Below are 17885 nucleotides of genomic sequence, written 5' to 3'. Positions count from 1 at the left end.
GCTCTTTGAATCTGTTGAATGCTGATTTTCTGTTTGCTTTGAGAAGAGTTTGTTACATCTAGCTAAAGATGTGAAGAATTTCAGCTGAACATTGCCATTACTGATGATGCAATAAAATAAAATTATGGTCCTCTTTCTACCTGAGACTGTCAAGCAATGGGACATGAGAATAATAGCTGATAATGTCACATCTTTTCTTCCTTCAGTGGATATTCTTGTATTGACTTTGTTTTGAGTAGGCTGTAATCGAAGTTGCTCCATGCTTGATAAGTTCACTGACCTGAAGGATGAATGAATGAATGAATTAGTAAACATTCATACATATGCAGCCTCATAAGAAGAACACTAACCTTCTTTTATTTTTTTCCATGGCTTATATACCTTAGAAACATCAGCTGGTGTTCCTGGATTTTGACAATAGGAGTTGTTTTTCCCCCAAGTATAAAAGCCCAGAAGGGTCATACAGTGTGTTTGTAGCTTTACAGTACATTGCTGGAAACTGAGAATTTTTAAACTGGGTTTCCTATGACATTTTTACTTTAGTAATCTCGGCTACTTACTCGCCATATGTGCACCATATAAGGTTGGGTTTTGAAATCAGAGTCACAAATAGTTGTCTCCTTAATATGCAAAATGAATCTTAACTTTATGTATGTGTGTGTATATATATACATGTATGTATATGTATGTATTCACAGACACACACGCATATATATATATATATATATGTGTGTGTGTGTGTGTGTGTGTGTGTGTGTGTGTGTGTGTGTGTGTTTGTGCGTGTGTGTGAATACACACACACATACATATATATATATATATATATATATATATATATATATATATATATATATGTATGTGTGTCTGTGTGCGTGTGTGTTTAGGTATAGGTATAGCACTGAAAACTCATAAAATCAAATTCCCAATGTTATTCTAGCATGTCCAAAGGTCAGTTGTCAATCTTCTCTCCGGTCCAGCTGGTGAATCTGGGAATTTTGAGGCAATGTTATAACTGCCTCATGTACACAGACAACCCTCTCCTCCTCCCACATAACACAAATACTTGCGAGAGATGCAGCTATTTAGCCAAACTGGAGGCTGAGCTCTCTCAACTCAGGACTGGCAAGACCAGACAGGAGGAGAAGGCAACTACACACACCACAAAACCAGCCTCACATAATGCTACCACTCCACTGAATCAAACACATAAACACACAAAGACATACTCGGAGGCTCTGAGTAAAAATTTACCTAAACAGCAGAGGCCTCCAAAGCAGACACCCAAACAACTGCTACCTCAAGACACCCCACAAGCAACACATAAACCACAAAAGCAGTGTGCAAAGCAGTCACAGCCCTTAAGGCCAAATACAACACCAAACATACTTGTCATAGGTGACTCCATAGTCAGACACACTGACGTCCCACTCACCAGGCTGAACAAGGAGAGGGTCACAGTAAGCTGCCTATCGGGCGCTAGAATCCGCCACATAACACAAGCACTTCGGGTCACTCCACGGCAAGTACAAATATGACACAGTCATTGTCCATGCTGGTGTGAACGACCTGAGACGCACTCCCTGGACTACATGAAAAGAGACATAGAGGAGCTCTCTGATTATGTAGCCCAGGCAGGTATGACCCTAACCCTGAGCAGTATCCTTCCTTCACCAAGAATGATGCCACAATATAGAGACAAGATGATCAGCTTTAACAATTGGCTTAATGTCTGGTGTCATTCAAAGGGGATCCAGTGTCTGTCTGCCTGGGATGACATGCTTGACAAGCCACGCTGCTTCGCAAGGGACAGCTTGCACCTGTCACCCCTGGGATTCCGGATATTGGCTAAGGCTCTTGCCACCCCATAGTGCCTTTTTAGGCAAGGCTCAAATTCTAAACCTACCACCCTAGAAAACAAAATGGGAAGAAACTGAGGGTAATGCTGCTCAATGCCAGAAGTCTAAATCTCAAAATGCACGCACTCGAGGCCCTTCTCAGTATGGAGAACATCGATGTCTGTGCTGTAACTGAAACCTGGTTCAAGGCTCCTGAGAGCACCCCGGCACTATTAGGTTTTACCTCATATCATGCGTTCCACCCCAAAACCTGGACCACACCACAAAAGGAGGGGGTGTATCCATATTCATAAAGGATACCCACACCTCCAGGTTGGTGGCAACGCACGAAGCTTCAGAAACCATCCAGGTGCAACTAACCATAGGCAAAACTGCTCTACAAATTGTAGCATGTTACAGGCCACCCTCTCAAACTCAGGAACCCCACACAGCCTTCCTGAAGACACTGGAGGGTATAAATGTATCTCCAAACACCATCATATTGGGTGACTTCAACTACCCGAATATAGACTGGGAACATTACTCAAGCCCTAACTTTCTAGCCCAACGGTTCCTGGAGTTCATAAATTCAAATGCCATGGAACAGCTAGTCACTGTTCCCACGAGAGGAGAAAATATACTAGATCTCATTGTCACAAACATGGGGACAAAATGCTCCACACCGAGAGTATATCCCTCATTGGTGAGATCTGATCATAAACTAATCTCACTGGAAATCCACATCCCGCCCCCCCCCCAAACAAAAAGACCATAGTGAAGAACTTCTCTAAAGCAAACTTCACACTACTCAAGACTGGTGTGGTATCCTTCAAGGCCCCTGAGCCAGTGGAAACCACAACCCAAGCTGCGGAAGCCCTTACAAATGCCTTCTATGAACACCTCCAGGACTGCATGGATCAGGCAATCCCAAATAAAACCAAGACTCTTTCCACAAAGGGTAAACGCCTAGTCTGGTGGACCCCAGCCATTAACAAACTTTACAATAAGAGGAGAAAGCTATTACATGATAGAACAAAATCCATAAAAGGGAAGTCACCCTGATCATTATTAGTAAAAAATACGAGCACTCATAAAATCAACTAAGGCCAATTTTGAGAGAAAAATTGCCATGGATTCAAAGGACAATCATAAGGCCTTTTTCAGCTATGTTAGGAACCTGGGTGGAAACTCCCAGATATGCTCAGAATTAGTCCAAAATGATACAAAAATCACTGAACCCACAGACATTGCCAACATACTGACAGACAGGTTCAGTGCAAACTTCACCCCCCCCCCCAAAAGGAGAGATAACTATCCCAGCCGAATGTAGCCTCCCGGACATCTCAAATGCGCAGGTGAAAGCTGCTCTCTAAAGCTAAAAACACAGCATCAATGGGACCGGATGGTGTCCCCGGCTGTGTGCTACACGAGCTAAATGAGGAATTAAACCCGCACATAAGGCAGCTGTTTAATCTCAGCCTTACCACAGGATACGTGCCCAAGGAGTGGTGTACAGCAACTGTTGTCCCACTCCACAAAGGCGGCGCCTCTACGGACCCTGGTAATTACCGCCCCATAAGCTTAACAAGTCTAGTCTGCAAAGCTATGGAGAGGATCATAATGGAGCTCATAAACAAAGATATAGGGGGCTTGCAGACATTGGACCCGACCCAGTTTGGCTTTGTCAAGGGAAGATCATGCCTTTTGAACTTGGTTGACTTCTTCGAAACACTCACCAAGGCCATTGATGAGGGAAAGGCAGTCCATACAGCCTACCTTGACCTTGCAAAGGCTTCGACACAATACCCCACTCGGGTATTGTAGAAAAACTTACCAGCTTAAATGTAAACCCATATGTCACAAGATGGGTTGCAAACTGGCTTAAGGACAGAACCCACAGGGTTAGAGTTGCTGGCGCTGTGTCAGACTCCAAGCCGGTCACAAGTGGTGTCCCACAGGGCTCGGTCCTTGGCTCTATTGTTTGGCATCTACTTCTCAGAAGTACAGGCCAACATAGGAGGACTTTATTGACAAAGTTTGCAGACGACTGCAAACTGGGCGCCATAGTGGAAAGTGCATCAGACATGGATATCCTTCAGAAGGGACTCACGGAAACAGATAGCTGGTGCCAGAGCCATGGCCTGAAGTTAAACGCCAAAAAGTGTATAGTCATACCCTTCGGGAAAAACAAGGTAACCCCAAGGTACCATATAGGTGGCAATCCACTAAGCACAGAAGAGGTTATCAGGGACCTGGGGACCCAGGTTGACAGTGGCCTTTCTTTGACACTCACATTGCTAAAGTGGTTAGAAAGACCTTCTACATTGCCCACCTGATCATGAAGGATTCACATCCAGATCTAGTGAGGTTATTGTTCCCCTGTACTCTTCACTTATCAGACCAATGATCGAGTACAATGCCCCATTCGGGATGTATCTCACCCGACATCTGCAGCAATTGGAGAGACCCCAAAAGTTCCTCACCAAAAGGATAAAGGGACTCCAAAATCTGTCATATGCTGCCAGATTGAAGAAACTCCAGCTCTATTCAGTCGTATACCGTCTGCTCAGAGGTGACATGTGCCTGACATACAAGGCCATGTCCAACCCGGAATTAATGGACATGCTCCACCTCAAAAAATCCAAATCCACCAAAACCACTAGAGCAAGCGACTTAAACCTTAGCACGGATATAAATAGGACGTGCTGGAGGGATAGATTTATCACTCAGAGACTCCCTATGCTGTGGAATAAAATCCCGGTCCATGTGAGGCAGAGCACCTCGCTGACTCTGTTCAAGAGAAATCTAGACCTGTGGATGGGAGATCATAGGTTTACCCCGGGAATCATCTCTGTGTCACTGCTGGACAGAGGCACAACAAACTAATGGGCACAGTATTTTTTCATATAAGGGGTGGCGTAAGCCACAAAAATTTGGGCTAGGCTTATAAATGCCTTAGGGCAGATAGCCTAGTATAAACCTATGAACCTATGAACCTATGAACAAAATATCCTATAATTCTATCCAACTAAAATAATTATACACCTATCTATAAAACTGAGATCATGTATTGTTTTTCTAGTGGTACTCTTAGGGAAAGAGTTTATAGTAATATAATGTGTAATGTTATGGTTAGGGGCAGGGTTAGGATTAAAAAACTCTTTTCCAAGCAGCAAGCACCACTACATATCAGAAAAAGGCACAGAACCTACACAACTCCAAACATGAGAACAGTAAATCTATTCCCTTACCAAACTCTCACCTCACCCTAAGCCACAAACACTTACACTTATACATCAAGAACTATAACCTTTTCAGACAAACATTCATTTTCCTATGTACTCATACCTACAAACACTATAAAAATGAGCATTCAGTCAAATGTGCTTTTGATATTTTGTACTTTCAGTGATTTTCACCCCCTCAAAATCTTTTCAGTCAAATGTGCTTTAGATATTTTGAGCTGTAACTATATATATTTGTGTGTATGTGCCCAGCCGTACAAATATGCCTGACATCTCCTTAGAAGAAACTGTTTCCCTGCAGAAGCACATCTGAGCATCTCTGATTTATGTTTTCAGCATTTCAAGCTACGGTGCCTAATGTGGTACTATTATTCCTTATTCCAGGTCACCCAACATCTTTCAGTTCACTAGTAAACATGCACAGCTGACATATGTGTGTATTATGGTACCTGTTGTACTGCCAGATGTCACTGGTAGTACATGGCTCTAATGCTACTGTTCTGGATATGTTTTGTTTCAGTTCTTTGTGTTGCTTGACTTTATCTATGATTTTGTGAGACAGGAAGATAAGCAAAAATGTCCTTAGTGATGGTGTTGCAGCAATTTTACTATCTATTTAAATTTGTTTCATTCTTTTCAGGACCCCTGAGGCTCAGTCCCCATTGCCAGGACCAGATGATGAACAATTTGTGCAAGTTGAGCAGAAGAAATCTCCAATTCAGATGAAGGAGGACAAAGACATCCCACGACCTCTTATACCAGACATCCAGGAGATCCGAGTCAGGTAATGTAGCTGGAGGTAATTAATATACATAAGGTGAAGCAGAGTCACACAGGTGAAATAACAGGTTGCATTTTGGACATACAGCAAGTCTTGAAAGCATGACTCTAGAAATCCTGATTATGACAGCTCCAACATCACAAAAACAATTATAGGAGAAAAAAGTAAAACAGTAATACACCAGAATTACAGAATTAAGTTTTAGAAAATGTAGCTACAGATACAAAATGATTTCAGATACCCCATCTATGCACCACTTCTTTACCAAAAATCTAAATACTTTGGTTCCATTCTTTCTAACTTTTCTTGAACAGAGAATTCAAAGGCTATGTCTCCTCTCAAAAGGTCCTTTTTAATTCTTTAGTCACAGTCCTACCATTGTCTAGATCTTTTCACTTTCCCTAACCATAGAGTTGAAGTTTGTAAACAATATTCTATGTTTTCTCAACTGCATCATTTTAGTCATGTCTTTGGGCTACCATATATGTGGACTTAAATTTGATAATTGTTATTTGATAAATGTAACTTATCCATCCTTCAGAAGAGCTTCTGTCAGTGCCGTATGATTGTGAGACTGGAGAAAATTCAAATACACACACCAGCTTTCTAAGAGAGATTCATATGACACAGTGTAATGTTGTGTAAGATATTGCAAAAAGGGCTATAAAAACATTTCTACTGCTGCATATATGGGATGTTTAGCTTTATCTGTGCATACTTTTGAAAGCATAAACCAAAAACTATACTTCTCCATTCCAATTTGTATGGTAGGTAAGTTAAAAAATGAGGCATAGCTTTCAACTGTCCAAATTATCGCATAATATCCTAATTTTTGCTTCATATTTTTGGTCTGCTCCTCATAAGACTTTTGTTTTTCTGGCAAATCAGTGAGAACCGAATTCAGAAAATAATGACAGACATTTGAGTTTCAGACTTCTTATCCTTAAGAACATTTATGCTAATGGAAAACCTGTTATTCTATCAACTTTCTAAATTTATAAGAGCGACATTTTAAATTTGTCCCTATTTTATGGCCTTTGGACCACCATTATTTACGGTTTTGTCCAGATTTCTTGTGCTTAGAGGTTGACAGGAAGGTAGTTATCACACTTTTTAAATTTTATTTCATTTTCATCTAATTTGAATTGTCATCCATCAGATGACATAATGATATCAGCCTGTCTTGCCAAGCAGCAGATAGAAGGTATGAAACAATAATGGATATGATGCCATTCCATAACAAGAATTCATATATGGTCTTACAAAATGAAAATGCAGCCTTTTGTACGGGTTAGTTGTATCATTTCTAATGATGAACTGCAGACTGCACTGGACTTCCAATATATATTCCATTTGACTGATTATATGAAATTATTGTGAAACGCAAATTCCAGAAAACTACCCTTCAGCAACAGAAAATAATACTTTATAATGATTTTAATTAATTTTTAATGATTTTATTATTTTAATGATACTTTATGTATCATGGCTTGTGCATAGTTGTATAAAGTGATGTCTTGCAGCCAGTCATCTCGAGTGTACTGATGCTTCTGTCAAAATATGCAAGTTGGGTTGCAATTTTTACCTTGTTTTTAGTTCACTGTGAAAGAAGATACAGCTATTGACACTTCATTGCACACACAATACTAATGTTCTCTTTGTCTTTGATTTGCAATAGAAAACTACCTGGCCCTCCCTTTAAGCCTCACTACCAGTTCATTTCCCATTCTTTATATACAGATAAATGAGAAAAGGTATACACACATTTGTATTATTACTTTTTTCATTAGCTAATACACAGCCCTACAAATAAAGGCAGACATAATACATGAAGACCAGTGTTTGATGTTGGCAGCAGTTGTGGCCTTTTCCTGGACCATAAATTGTCATACATGGCTTCAGGTAAGATTTGCAACCTAGCAGGTGCTGGCAGTATTTTTGAACTCCCATAGCAAATGCTGGGCTGGACTGCAAAAGTTTCAAGACAGGAAAGTGAAAGGGAATTGCTGCTCTAGCCTGTCATTAGCACCAGACCCCTACATGTTCATGAGTCTGAAGAAGAAATTAAATTATCATAACTCTTAACAGGAAGCTACTAATTTCAGTTTTAGTAGCAACGGTGTGTGTCAGTTCTCTACTTACCTAGGTGGTCACTTCCCCAAGGTATCACATTATACACATTACACTGTGGCTATATAATGCAATTTCAGTTCACCAAGTACACATAAATTGCATCATGTATTCATGGCAAACAGTGACCAGATATGACACCCGATTGTGGCGTACATTCAGAATTATGGCCAGTAGTATTGAATCAGCCAGGATTCTACATATCCCTGCTGTGCCATACATTTGCTATATCTGTCCCACGATTTATATTTTTCTTCTGTGTCTCTCTCTTTTACAGTTTGCAGCAGACTCTTAGAGTGGCTCTGTGGACAATCACTACTAGCCTGTTAATGTCTCTTTTTGTTGACACTCGAAATAGCATGAAATATCATGACTGTTTAGATGAAGCTGAGGGTGCTGGCTAGATTTTCTTTTCCTTTTCCTTTTTTTAATTTGATGGGCATTCGTCGTTTCATCACAGATGCTCTTTTGTGTTGTAAATAGTGATAGAGATCAGTTAATTCATAGTAAACAGAAAAGGTAAATGCTCTTTTGTAATTTAGTATTTCTCTTTAGTCCACAGTAGTGATCTCAGAAATATTACATTTACAAATCTAGGTATGCAGAAAAAGTCCCCACCTTGTGAGGTGCTGAAGGCACATTTCCCGTGACAAAATGTTTTGTGTTGTTTACAGTAATTTAATTTGCAATGATTTGTGTTTGAAGATGTTCTTCGTCTTCCCTTGCTGCAGTCCTGACTATTGGGGTATAGTCCGCGTCCCAGTCGGCCCGAATACCAGAGTATAAGGCTGACGTCGGTCATGGCGCCTTAGACTGACGTCAGTACGTCAGGGTACTAATGCGCATGACCGACGTCATTTCCTCAGTCTTTTTTGCCGCATGGTCCGATGCAGAAGCAATTTTGCGAGTGCAGGTTGGCGTTCTGAGATTTTCCGAAACCGGAGTTTCAGACCGAAACAGAGTTGGCTAAGTACCCCGTTGGGGAACATTTTGGTTTTTTCTTGCCTCAGTATTTAACCGGATGTCAGAAAAAGTGAATAACTGTATTTCTTGTGGGAAGCAGATACCGCATAGGGATTATCATACATTGTGTATACCTTGTTTAGGGCCTGAGCACGACGTTGTTGGTTGCCGCTCTTGTGCTAGATTTAACAAGCGCACTATTAAGAGGAGGCTTGATTGTGCTAGGTTAGTGTTTGGGAAGCGTTGCAATTATAATATGCCGCCGGATGCTCCACGCCCGCTTCATCCAAGAAGCGCAAGGACAAAACAGTGAAGCCTAGGGGTGAGGAACCGCAGTCCCGGACGCCGGTTCTTTAGAAGGCTCAGGGGAGCCAGAGGTTTTGCCAGGAGTCTCTATGGAGTCTCAGGCAGATACTTTACTGTTACAGGATGTGCCCTCTCAGGAGGTAGGCCAGGCTGAGGAGGCTTCTCAGGTAACTGTTCTTCCCTCTCTTCCCAAGGTAGTTAGGGCCTCTCCTTCTGTTGCCAAAGCTTCTTTTAGAGGTAGGCCAAGTTCAGCTTCTGTGGGGGCTTCTCCTAGCATTTCGGGCTCTGTGCCTAAGAAACATATGCTTAAAATGGCAGAAGATTTGATTACTCTGATTAGAGGTTCTATGCCCCCGCCTGATAAGAGGCCTAGGGTTGAACAGGAGTTTGATAGTTTTGAACAGTGTTCACAGGCTTCAGAGTCTTCTGTGGAAGACTTGCAAGAGTTTCCTGCTTATTCTGATTCTGATGTGGATGATTCCACTCCTACAGCTTCTCCTCCTGAGGATTTTTCATTTTCAGAGACTCTTCACTCCATGAGGGAGCACTTTAAATGGGAAGGCCAGGATTACTCTGATTCCAGGAAAAGGCTTAGGGATTCTTGTTTTTACCCCAGCATAGGCCCTTAGCTATTCCTCCTGTGTTGAATGTGGTGGAGGATGTTTTTGCAGAGGCTTCCCTGAACCCTGACTCCTTGCCTCCTGCTCCTGTTAAGCCTGATAGGTATTATAGGGTGCCCGAAGCTCATAAGTATTTGTTTAAGAGTCCCAGGGCGGACCCAGAAACTGTTTCTCAGGGGCCTAAAGGTGTTAAAGCTTCTGTGGTTAAAAATCCTGTGCCCTCTGATAAAGAGGCAAGGGCTTTGGATAGGTGGGGTAAGAAAGTATATACTTCTTCCACTCTAGCCATGAGGGCGTTGAATTGTCAGTTTCATATGCTGAAATATCAGAATTATCTCCTTTCACAATTGAAATCTAAGGTGGATGCTTTGGCGGAAGGTATTGAGTGTAAAGAATTGCTGGATTTGGTTCATGTGTCTGAACAAGTGGGTAAGCATTCTTTGCAGTGTGGTTTTGATGCTGTTCAGGCCTCCTCGAGGGTGGCTGCTACTAGTTCTGTTCTTCGCAGACATGCCTGGTTGAAGGATCAGAATTTAGCTGAGCATGTTAAGACCAGGATTTTGGATGCTCCTTTACAGTCTGATGTGTTGTTTGGACCGCCTGTGGAAGCAGTTTTAAAGAAAATGGAGGACAAAGCTAAGTCTATGCAGACTGTTAAAGATTTTTGCAGGTGCAGCCTCCAAGTTTAGTAGAAATTGGCCTGCTAAGGGGTGGACATATCCTGCTTATGGTTCCCAGTCTAGGGGTAGGTCTAGACGTGGTAGGGGCAGGGCTCAAGGTTCGTTTAGGCCTAGATCAGACAGTTCACCTGCTCAGACTTCTGGTGAGGGCAGGGGTCAGTCCTTTCGTAAGCAAAACCAATGACCTGCCTTTTCAGCTGCCAGTGGACTCTCGTCTGGCAGCTCCTTTGGGAGGAAGATTGTCTCTTTTCAAAGAAAATTGGGATTTAATCACTCAAGACAGATGGGTGCTGGATATCATTCATCACGGTTACAGATTTTATTTCCACACAATGCCCCCTTTCAAAGGCATGCCAGATGTTCCTCCTCCACAAAGAATAGAGGCTCACAAGCAAGTTTCTCAGTTACTCCAAATAGGGGCCATTCAGCCAGTCCCTGTATCAGAAAGGGGCTTCGGATTTTATTCTCGCCTGTTCCTAGTACCAAAGAAGGGGAACACGTGGAGACCAATTTTGGATTTATCTATCCTCAACACTTATCTGGACATTCCCAAGTTCAAGATGTTGACGTTACAGCAACTGTTACCTCTGCTGGGCAAGGATCACTGGATGGTAACTTTGGATCTCAAGGAAGCCTACCTTCATGTGCCTATAAGGCTAAGTTGCAGAAAGTATCTGCGATTTCGAACTGGAGATTTTCATTATCAGTTCTCTGCATTGCCCTTTGGCTTATCTACTGCCCAGAGTATTCACAAAGGTTCTGGCTCCAGTGATAGCTTACTTCAGGCTTCAAGGCATTCAAATCTATCCTTACTTGGACGACTGCCTGATTCTGGCTCAAGAAAAGGAAGACCTTCTACAGCATCTGGAATATGTCATAGCAGTGCTAAGATGCCTAGGGTATTCTGTGAACGAAATAAAGTCCAGTCTAGTACCCTCTCAAGACATGTGCTTTCTGGGTGTGAGACTGAATACAGCAGCCCAGATGGCCTTTTTAACCCCGGACAAACAAAAGAGTCTGTCACTTTACTTCCATCAACTATCTCATCAGTCCGTGCTGACTGCAAGGACAGTCCTTCAAGCATTAGGGTTCATGGCATCTTGTATTCTGGTGCTTCCCAATGCCAAACTGCATATGAGGAAGCTGCAATGGTATCTCAAAATGTATGGACACAGCACTGCCAAGATTTCGACACTGTCATTCATATAATACCTTGCCTTCAAAAGGAATTCTTGTGGTGGGCTCAGGAATGTCACCTAAACAAGGGACTCTCTGTGACCCGGCCAGAGGCGAGTCAGATTTTAACGACAGATGCCTCGGACACTGCTTGGGGAGCTCATCTAAATGGAAAGTGGATACAAGACAAGTGGCCTGCCAGACTACAGCATCTACATATCAACATGAAGGAGATGTTAGCAGTCCAGTTTGCATTGATGGCGTTCAAGGAGTTACTTCTTCCAGGGCAGGTGTTGATTCTAACAGACAACACAACTGTCATGTGGTACATCAACAAGCAAGGGGGAACACATTCTTATCCTCTATGCAGGCAAGCAATGATTTTATGGGAGACTGCGTTAAGCCTGCAACTGACTCTTCAGGCAAGGTTTCTGCCAGGAGCACAGAACTCCCTAGCAGATGTATTAAGCAGACAAATCATGGATCCCCACGAGTGGAAACTGGATCTTCATGTATTTCAGAAATTGACAGTGTCATGGGGAACTCCAGACATAGATCTGTTCGCTTCTCCACTAAACCACCAGCTGCCAAAGTATTGCACAAAGGGGTTTCATCACACAGCTTGGAAAGTGGATGCTCTGTCTTTCAGTTGGAAAAACCTTCATGTCTATGCCTTTCCACCTCTGCCTCTTCTTCCAAAGGTATTATTAAAGGTCAGACAAGACAGGCCAAGGATGATTTTGATAGCTCCAGATTGGCCTCGGCAACACTGGTACCCACTTCTAAGGAGTCTTGTAAAGAAGCCTCCATGGCCTTTACCTCTGATTCCTCATCTGTTATCTCAGAAGGACGGTCATCTGCTCAATGTCAAGCTTCAATCTCTTCATCTCACAGCTTGGCATATTCTGTGTTGAAGCACAGCAGGTCTCAGCTTCCTCAACAAGTTTTAAATGTGATTATGGAAGCTAGAAGGCCTAGTACTAGGAGAGTGTACGCAGAAAAATGGAAGAGATTTTTATTTTGGAGTACAGCAAAGAATTTGGAGATTTCAGAGCCTAATTTGAGTGTGGCTCTTCAATATCTTACTGAATTATTGGACAAAGGTTTGTCCTTCTCTTCCATAAAGATTCATGCTGCAGCAATTTCAGCTCACTATGATTGTGACCCACCTTTGTTTTCGCATCCTTTGTTCAAGCAGTTTCTCAGAGGGGCAAAGAATATAAGACTCCCACGTAGAGCTCCTACTCCTGCTTGGGATCTCAATTTTGTGTTGGAAAAACTTACTCTACAACCTTTTGAGCCTGCAGCTACTGCTGAATTGAAATATTTGTCATGGAAGACTGCTTTTCTGTTGGCTATTACTTCTGCAAGAAGGGTGTCTGAGTTGCAGGCCCTTATGGCAGTAGAGCCCTTTTGGTTTTCCATAAGGACAGGGTTTCATTACGTACTAATCCTTCCTTTATGCCTAAGGTGGTTTCTAGTGTGGCTTTAAACCAAACTATTCATTTGCCTACGTTTTTGCAGATCCTCAAAATAAAGGGGAAAAGATTTTGCACACTTTAGATGTACACAGGCAATTGCGTTATTATTTGAGCAGGACTAAAGATTTTAGGCAGTCTCAGCAGTTACTTGTTTCTTTTGCTTTGAGTTCACAGGGCAAGCCTGTGTCAAAACAAACTATTTCTAGGTGGATTGGCTTTTGCATTGCATTTTGTTATTCCCATCATGGCAAAGAGGTTCCAGCTGGGATTAGGCCTCATTCCACTAGGGCTACTGCCACTTCAACAGCATTTCTAAGGGCGGTGGCAACTAAGGATATTCTGGAAGCAGCTACTTGGAGTTCAGTGCATACTTTCTCTAGGCATTATCACCTGCCTATATACTCTAAGACTAGGGCTGGTTTTGCCACAGCTGTTTTACAAGGCATGTTGTCAGCTCCTGCTACTGTATAATTTGCCAGCCTCCCTTACCTCTGCTTTGGGATTCTACCCAATAGTCAGGACTGCAGCAAGGGAAGACGAAGAACATAGTACAGTTTTGTACCTACCATAAATGTAGATGTTCGAGGATTCCCTTGCTGCAGTCCAATTTACCCTCCCTCCTTCCCCTCTGTGTTTCAGGGTGGTTGTGTAGGTGAGTTTACATGCTTATATTTTTTGTATATATATTGCTGTATATATTGTACATGTTTTTTGGTGCAGGTTGTTTTTGGGACTTGTCTTTTTGGGTCTTCTGACATCTGGGGCAAGAAAAGACTGAGGAAATGACGTCGGTCATGCGCATTAGTACCCTGACGTACTGACGTCAGTCTAAGGCGCCATGACCGACGTCAGCCTTATACTCTGGTATTCGGGCCGACTGGGACGCGGACTATACCCCAATAGTCAGGACTGCAGCAAGGGAATCCTCGAACATCTACATTTATGGTAGGTACAAAACTGTACTTTTTTTGTCATTCAGATTTTGGGTTTATGTCTGTTGGCATTTTAACAAAATTAAACTCGATGCATCATTGTGAGCTCTCTTGTGCATTTATGTTTTGAAACTGGATCTGAAATACAGCACTTCATTAATACTAGAGACATACTAGGGTATACTGAAGTATTAAAATATCAAGAAACTTATCCAGTGCTACATCTGTATGCGTAACTTCTAGTAGATCTGTCCTTCTGACACTGCTAGTCACATTTTCTGACCCTCAATATAGGTAGCCATTATCCAATACCAAGTGTGTGGTATTTTACATTGCCCATCTGAATTTTCAGTTATGTTCTTCAAATGTTTTTGTCCAGGGTTAATTCCTGTGGCATTCTGATCCCATTTATTTGAAATAAGTGCAGGGAGCCAGATTCCAAAATGTTTAGGGTAGTGTAATGAAAAGTCTGTACCATCCTGCTTTACTACTCCAAATCTAATGTATAACTCTGCTCCTTGAGCATGATACCATGTTAGGGAGCAATATACTGCCAAAACAATGTCTTGCAACACTACACAAGGAACTGTAAGGGAGTCCTACTATACCAGGAGTGAATAATGAAACTGTGACATATATTGAAGAATTTCTTATTACACATTCCTGACATAGCACAAATAGAGTTGCCAAATTTTCATCCTTCCATTTCCTGACAGGTAAACCACACCCCTTGCCTCAAGGTGGACACACCCCTTTTAACAAACCACACCCAGAAGCACCATTTTTTTAAATGCTGTACATAGGACTGCATGGGCAGACTTAGATGATATAAAGCCATAGACAAAGTGTTCAGTGGTACTTCCTACCCCTGTTATCTACTGTCACCCTGGCATACACCCCAGTGTTTTCTTACTTTCCTCCCACTCTTGCCTCCTCATACTACCCAAAATACTTTTGTTCTGTTTTAGTAAACATGGTTTTACATGCCAGCTTTTTCCTACATCCTTTCAACACATCCTAAATGGCCAAGAGTACACTATAATAAGTAACTAGGAAAGAATGTTAATTAAACTGGGGTCAGGGGACCACAAGACCACTAGACGTTACTGGGTTCTGTATGCTCTAAGGTGTATTGTAGAGATTTTTCCACAGCCTTTGGTTCAATGATGGCCTGAACAAAAATTATGACTTAGGAAAGTAACTATTTTTTTTTCTTTCAAGGAAGAAATAAGTTATGACCAAAATGTAATGTACAAAGATGATGGCACAGTAAGTGATTACCAACAAACTGATAATAAGATACTTGTGAGGGTACATAAATCATATGAGGGATGACTGCCCCCCCCCCCAAAAAAAAAAAAGATGTGGTCACTTTCTGCCTAATCCTCTGGTGTTAAATTGGGATGGAAAGGAGAAGACAAATAGTCATAGTTCAAGTTGCTGCAGTCTTACATCTACACAGCACGCTGCCTTGGCCCTCACTACAAAAGGAAGACATCTTCACTGTACCACTTTGAAGTCAAACTAGGACGAAAATGAGAGAACACAGATGAACAATATATGCCAACCTTTTGCTGTCAACTGTACATATACAGCATGCCTATTTTCCTCTGCACCTGTTTGATGGCCATCAGTACATACATCTGATTTCAATTGTAAAGAAAGTGGAAAAAAAGTCATACTCACAGAAATTCATTCAAATTTGTTGCTCTTACACAATACACTGGCCCTAGACAAGCTATAGTGACCCTCAGTACACCCTTGTAAGATGCAATTTTGAGGAAAGTTAAAGAAATAATTATCACATTGTCCTCACCCAACACACAAGCTGGAGTCCTTGTGTGCACACCTCTGACGCTCAACTTTGTGGAACATTAAAGAGATAATGACCACAGTATCCCTGACCCAAATGCAAACTAAAGTGATCTATGTTACCACCTCTAGTATGGCCAGTTTTAGACTTGGTGGGGCCCACATCAGAGAACCCTCCTAATCCACTTATACAGCCAAAAGCACCAGTATTATTTTCACACATGAACACGCATATATAGACACAGTCCCTGATAAACTGGTACTATCACACGACAGACACACAGAGAACATCAATCCACAAAGAGCACAGTTTTTGGGTGTTGGAGGAATCCAGAGCACTTGAATAAAACAAGACTGAGAGGGCATGCAGACTCCACACAAATGGATTCATAGCAAAGGACTCTGACACGGAGACAAGCATGGTGAGATGGCAGTACTACTCACTATGCCAGTGTACCAACAATGTGTTACACTTCCACGCATCCAGCCTAGACCACCAACGATAGCCACTTACCGTGTGCAAGGCTGATGTTTAACTGTGATAAAGACTGAAATAACTTATAATCAAATTATTGCTTTTATATACATACATATGCACATACATACATACACACTTTAAATCCCCTCATATACACACATACACATATAAACAAGCAATAGCCACAGCATTGATTGCTTTTGCATTGCGAACCAATAAAGATAAAATTCCAAGTGAAGCAGTAATCATTTTAAGAAATATACTTTGGCATACCTCTCAAATGTCCATGATTTTGACTCAAATATTAGAGCTATCCATGTTAATCTCTCCTAAATCTGGTGACTTTTGGAGAAAAGGTAGTGAATTACACATAATAAATAATGCAAATAGTTAAGAGTTACAAATGTGTTTTACTTCAGAAAATGTATATTAATTCACATCTTATTCTGTCAATGGTGCAAGTTAAAAGTGCTAATACTTAAAAAGTGCCCCTGATTACGTCTGGATTTGTCCCTGATTCTGATGAGATTTGTCTGTGATACATTGAGAGCTACATATGTAATTCAGAAAACTGTTAACTCTCAGAATGATTCAAATTACCTTTCAAGTACTGATCATAACCAGATTTCCTGACAGAAAACTTGATTTCTGGATTTCGTGACAGGCACCCTGATTTCCTAACTGCCAGAAAAATTTCCTCACAGGTGGCAAACCTAAGCACAATCTCTGGCAAGGCAATGGCGGACCCACCAAATATGGTCAAAGCTGTCTGGCACCACAGCTCCTCCCATAGGCCAGTGCATGTACAACTCCTGTACTGAAAGAACTTCTTCTGGCTTTTTCCCGGTTAGGGGTCACCACAGTATATTGCCTGTCTGCTCATGATTGGCAGTGGAGTTTTATGGTGTCGAGTTGCCAGCCCGGTGCCCAACCTTCCACAGAAGGCACACACATGCATGCACTAATGCCTAGGGCCAATTTAGAGTGTCCAATCCACTTACAGCATGTCTTTGGGATGTGGGAGGAAACAGGAGCACCGGGAGGAAACCCACGTGACCAGAGGGAGGACATGCAGACTCTGCACAGAAGGCACCCCAGCCAAGGATCGAACCGGTGAACTTCTTGCTTTGAGGTGGCAATGCTAACCACTGCACCACAGCGGCCACCCCTGTACTGAAAGAACTAAAGAAAAATTTTGTCTACAATTGCTGGATTCAGGGCCACTTGTGAGGCAGAAGGAAATTCCTGCTGTGCTTGTCCACTAGCTTGTTAAACCTTCCAGGAATGTGTGCTTTAGTCAAAAACTGGTGAGAGGCCATCACCCATTGCCACTTTCTCATAGTCTTGCAACAAGGTGGATATGATCTGGTTCACCCTTACTTGTTTATGTACAAGACCACCATCATGTTTCACTCCTAAGCAAAGACAGCCCTGCAGTTCCCACAA

At 42.0% G+C, this 17885-nt stretch overlaps 1 protein-coding gene across 18 annotated transcripts in view; it reads left to right on the top strand.

The window, feature by feature from the left end:
- Positions 1–17885, top strand: part of KIF1A (kinesin family member 1A) — a 2189582-nt gene that overhangs the window by 2106064 nt on the left and 65633 nt on the right. For all 18 annotated transcript variants that reach the window (XM_044071047.1, XM_044071036.1, XM_044071035.1 and 15 more), the window contains one exon: positions 5721–5864. In XM_044071047.1, the coding sequence (XP_043926982.1) occupies positions 5721–5864 (144 nt within the window). The remainder of the gene's footprint in view (positions 1–5720; positions 5865–17885) is intronic.

This window comes from Protopterus annectens, chromosome 5.part0, assembly GCF_019279795.1.
Source record: "Protopterus annectens isolate FY-2018-M chromosome 5.part0, PAN1.0, whole genome shotgun sequence".
In the NCBI taxonomy this organism is placed as follows: domain Eukaryota; kingdom Metazoa; phylum Chordata; order Ceratodontiformes; family Protopteridae; genus Protopterus; species Protopterus annectens.
The sequence above is the reverse complement of the archived record's forward strand: the minus strand, read 5'-3'. Positions and strand labels throughout refer to the sequence as shown.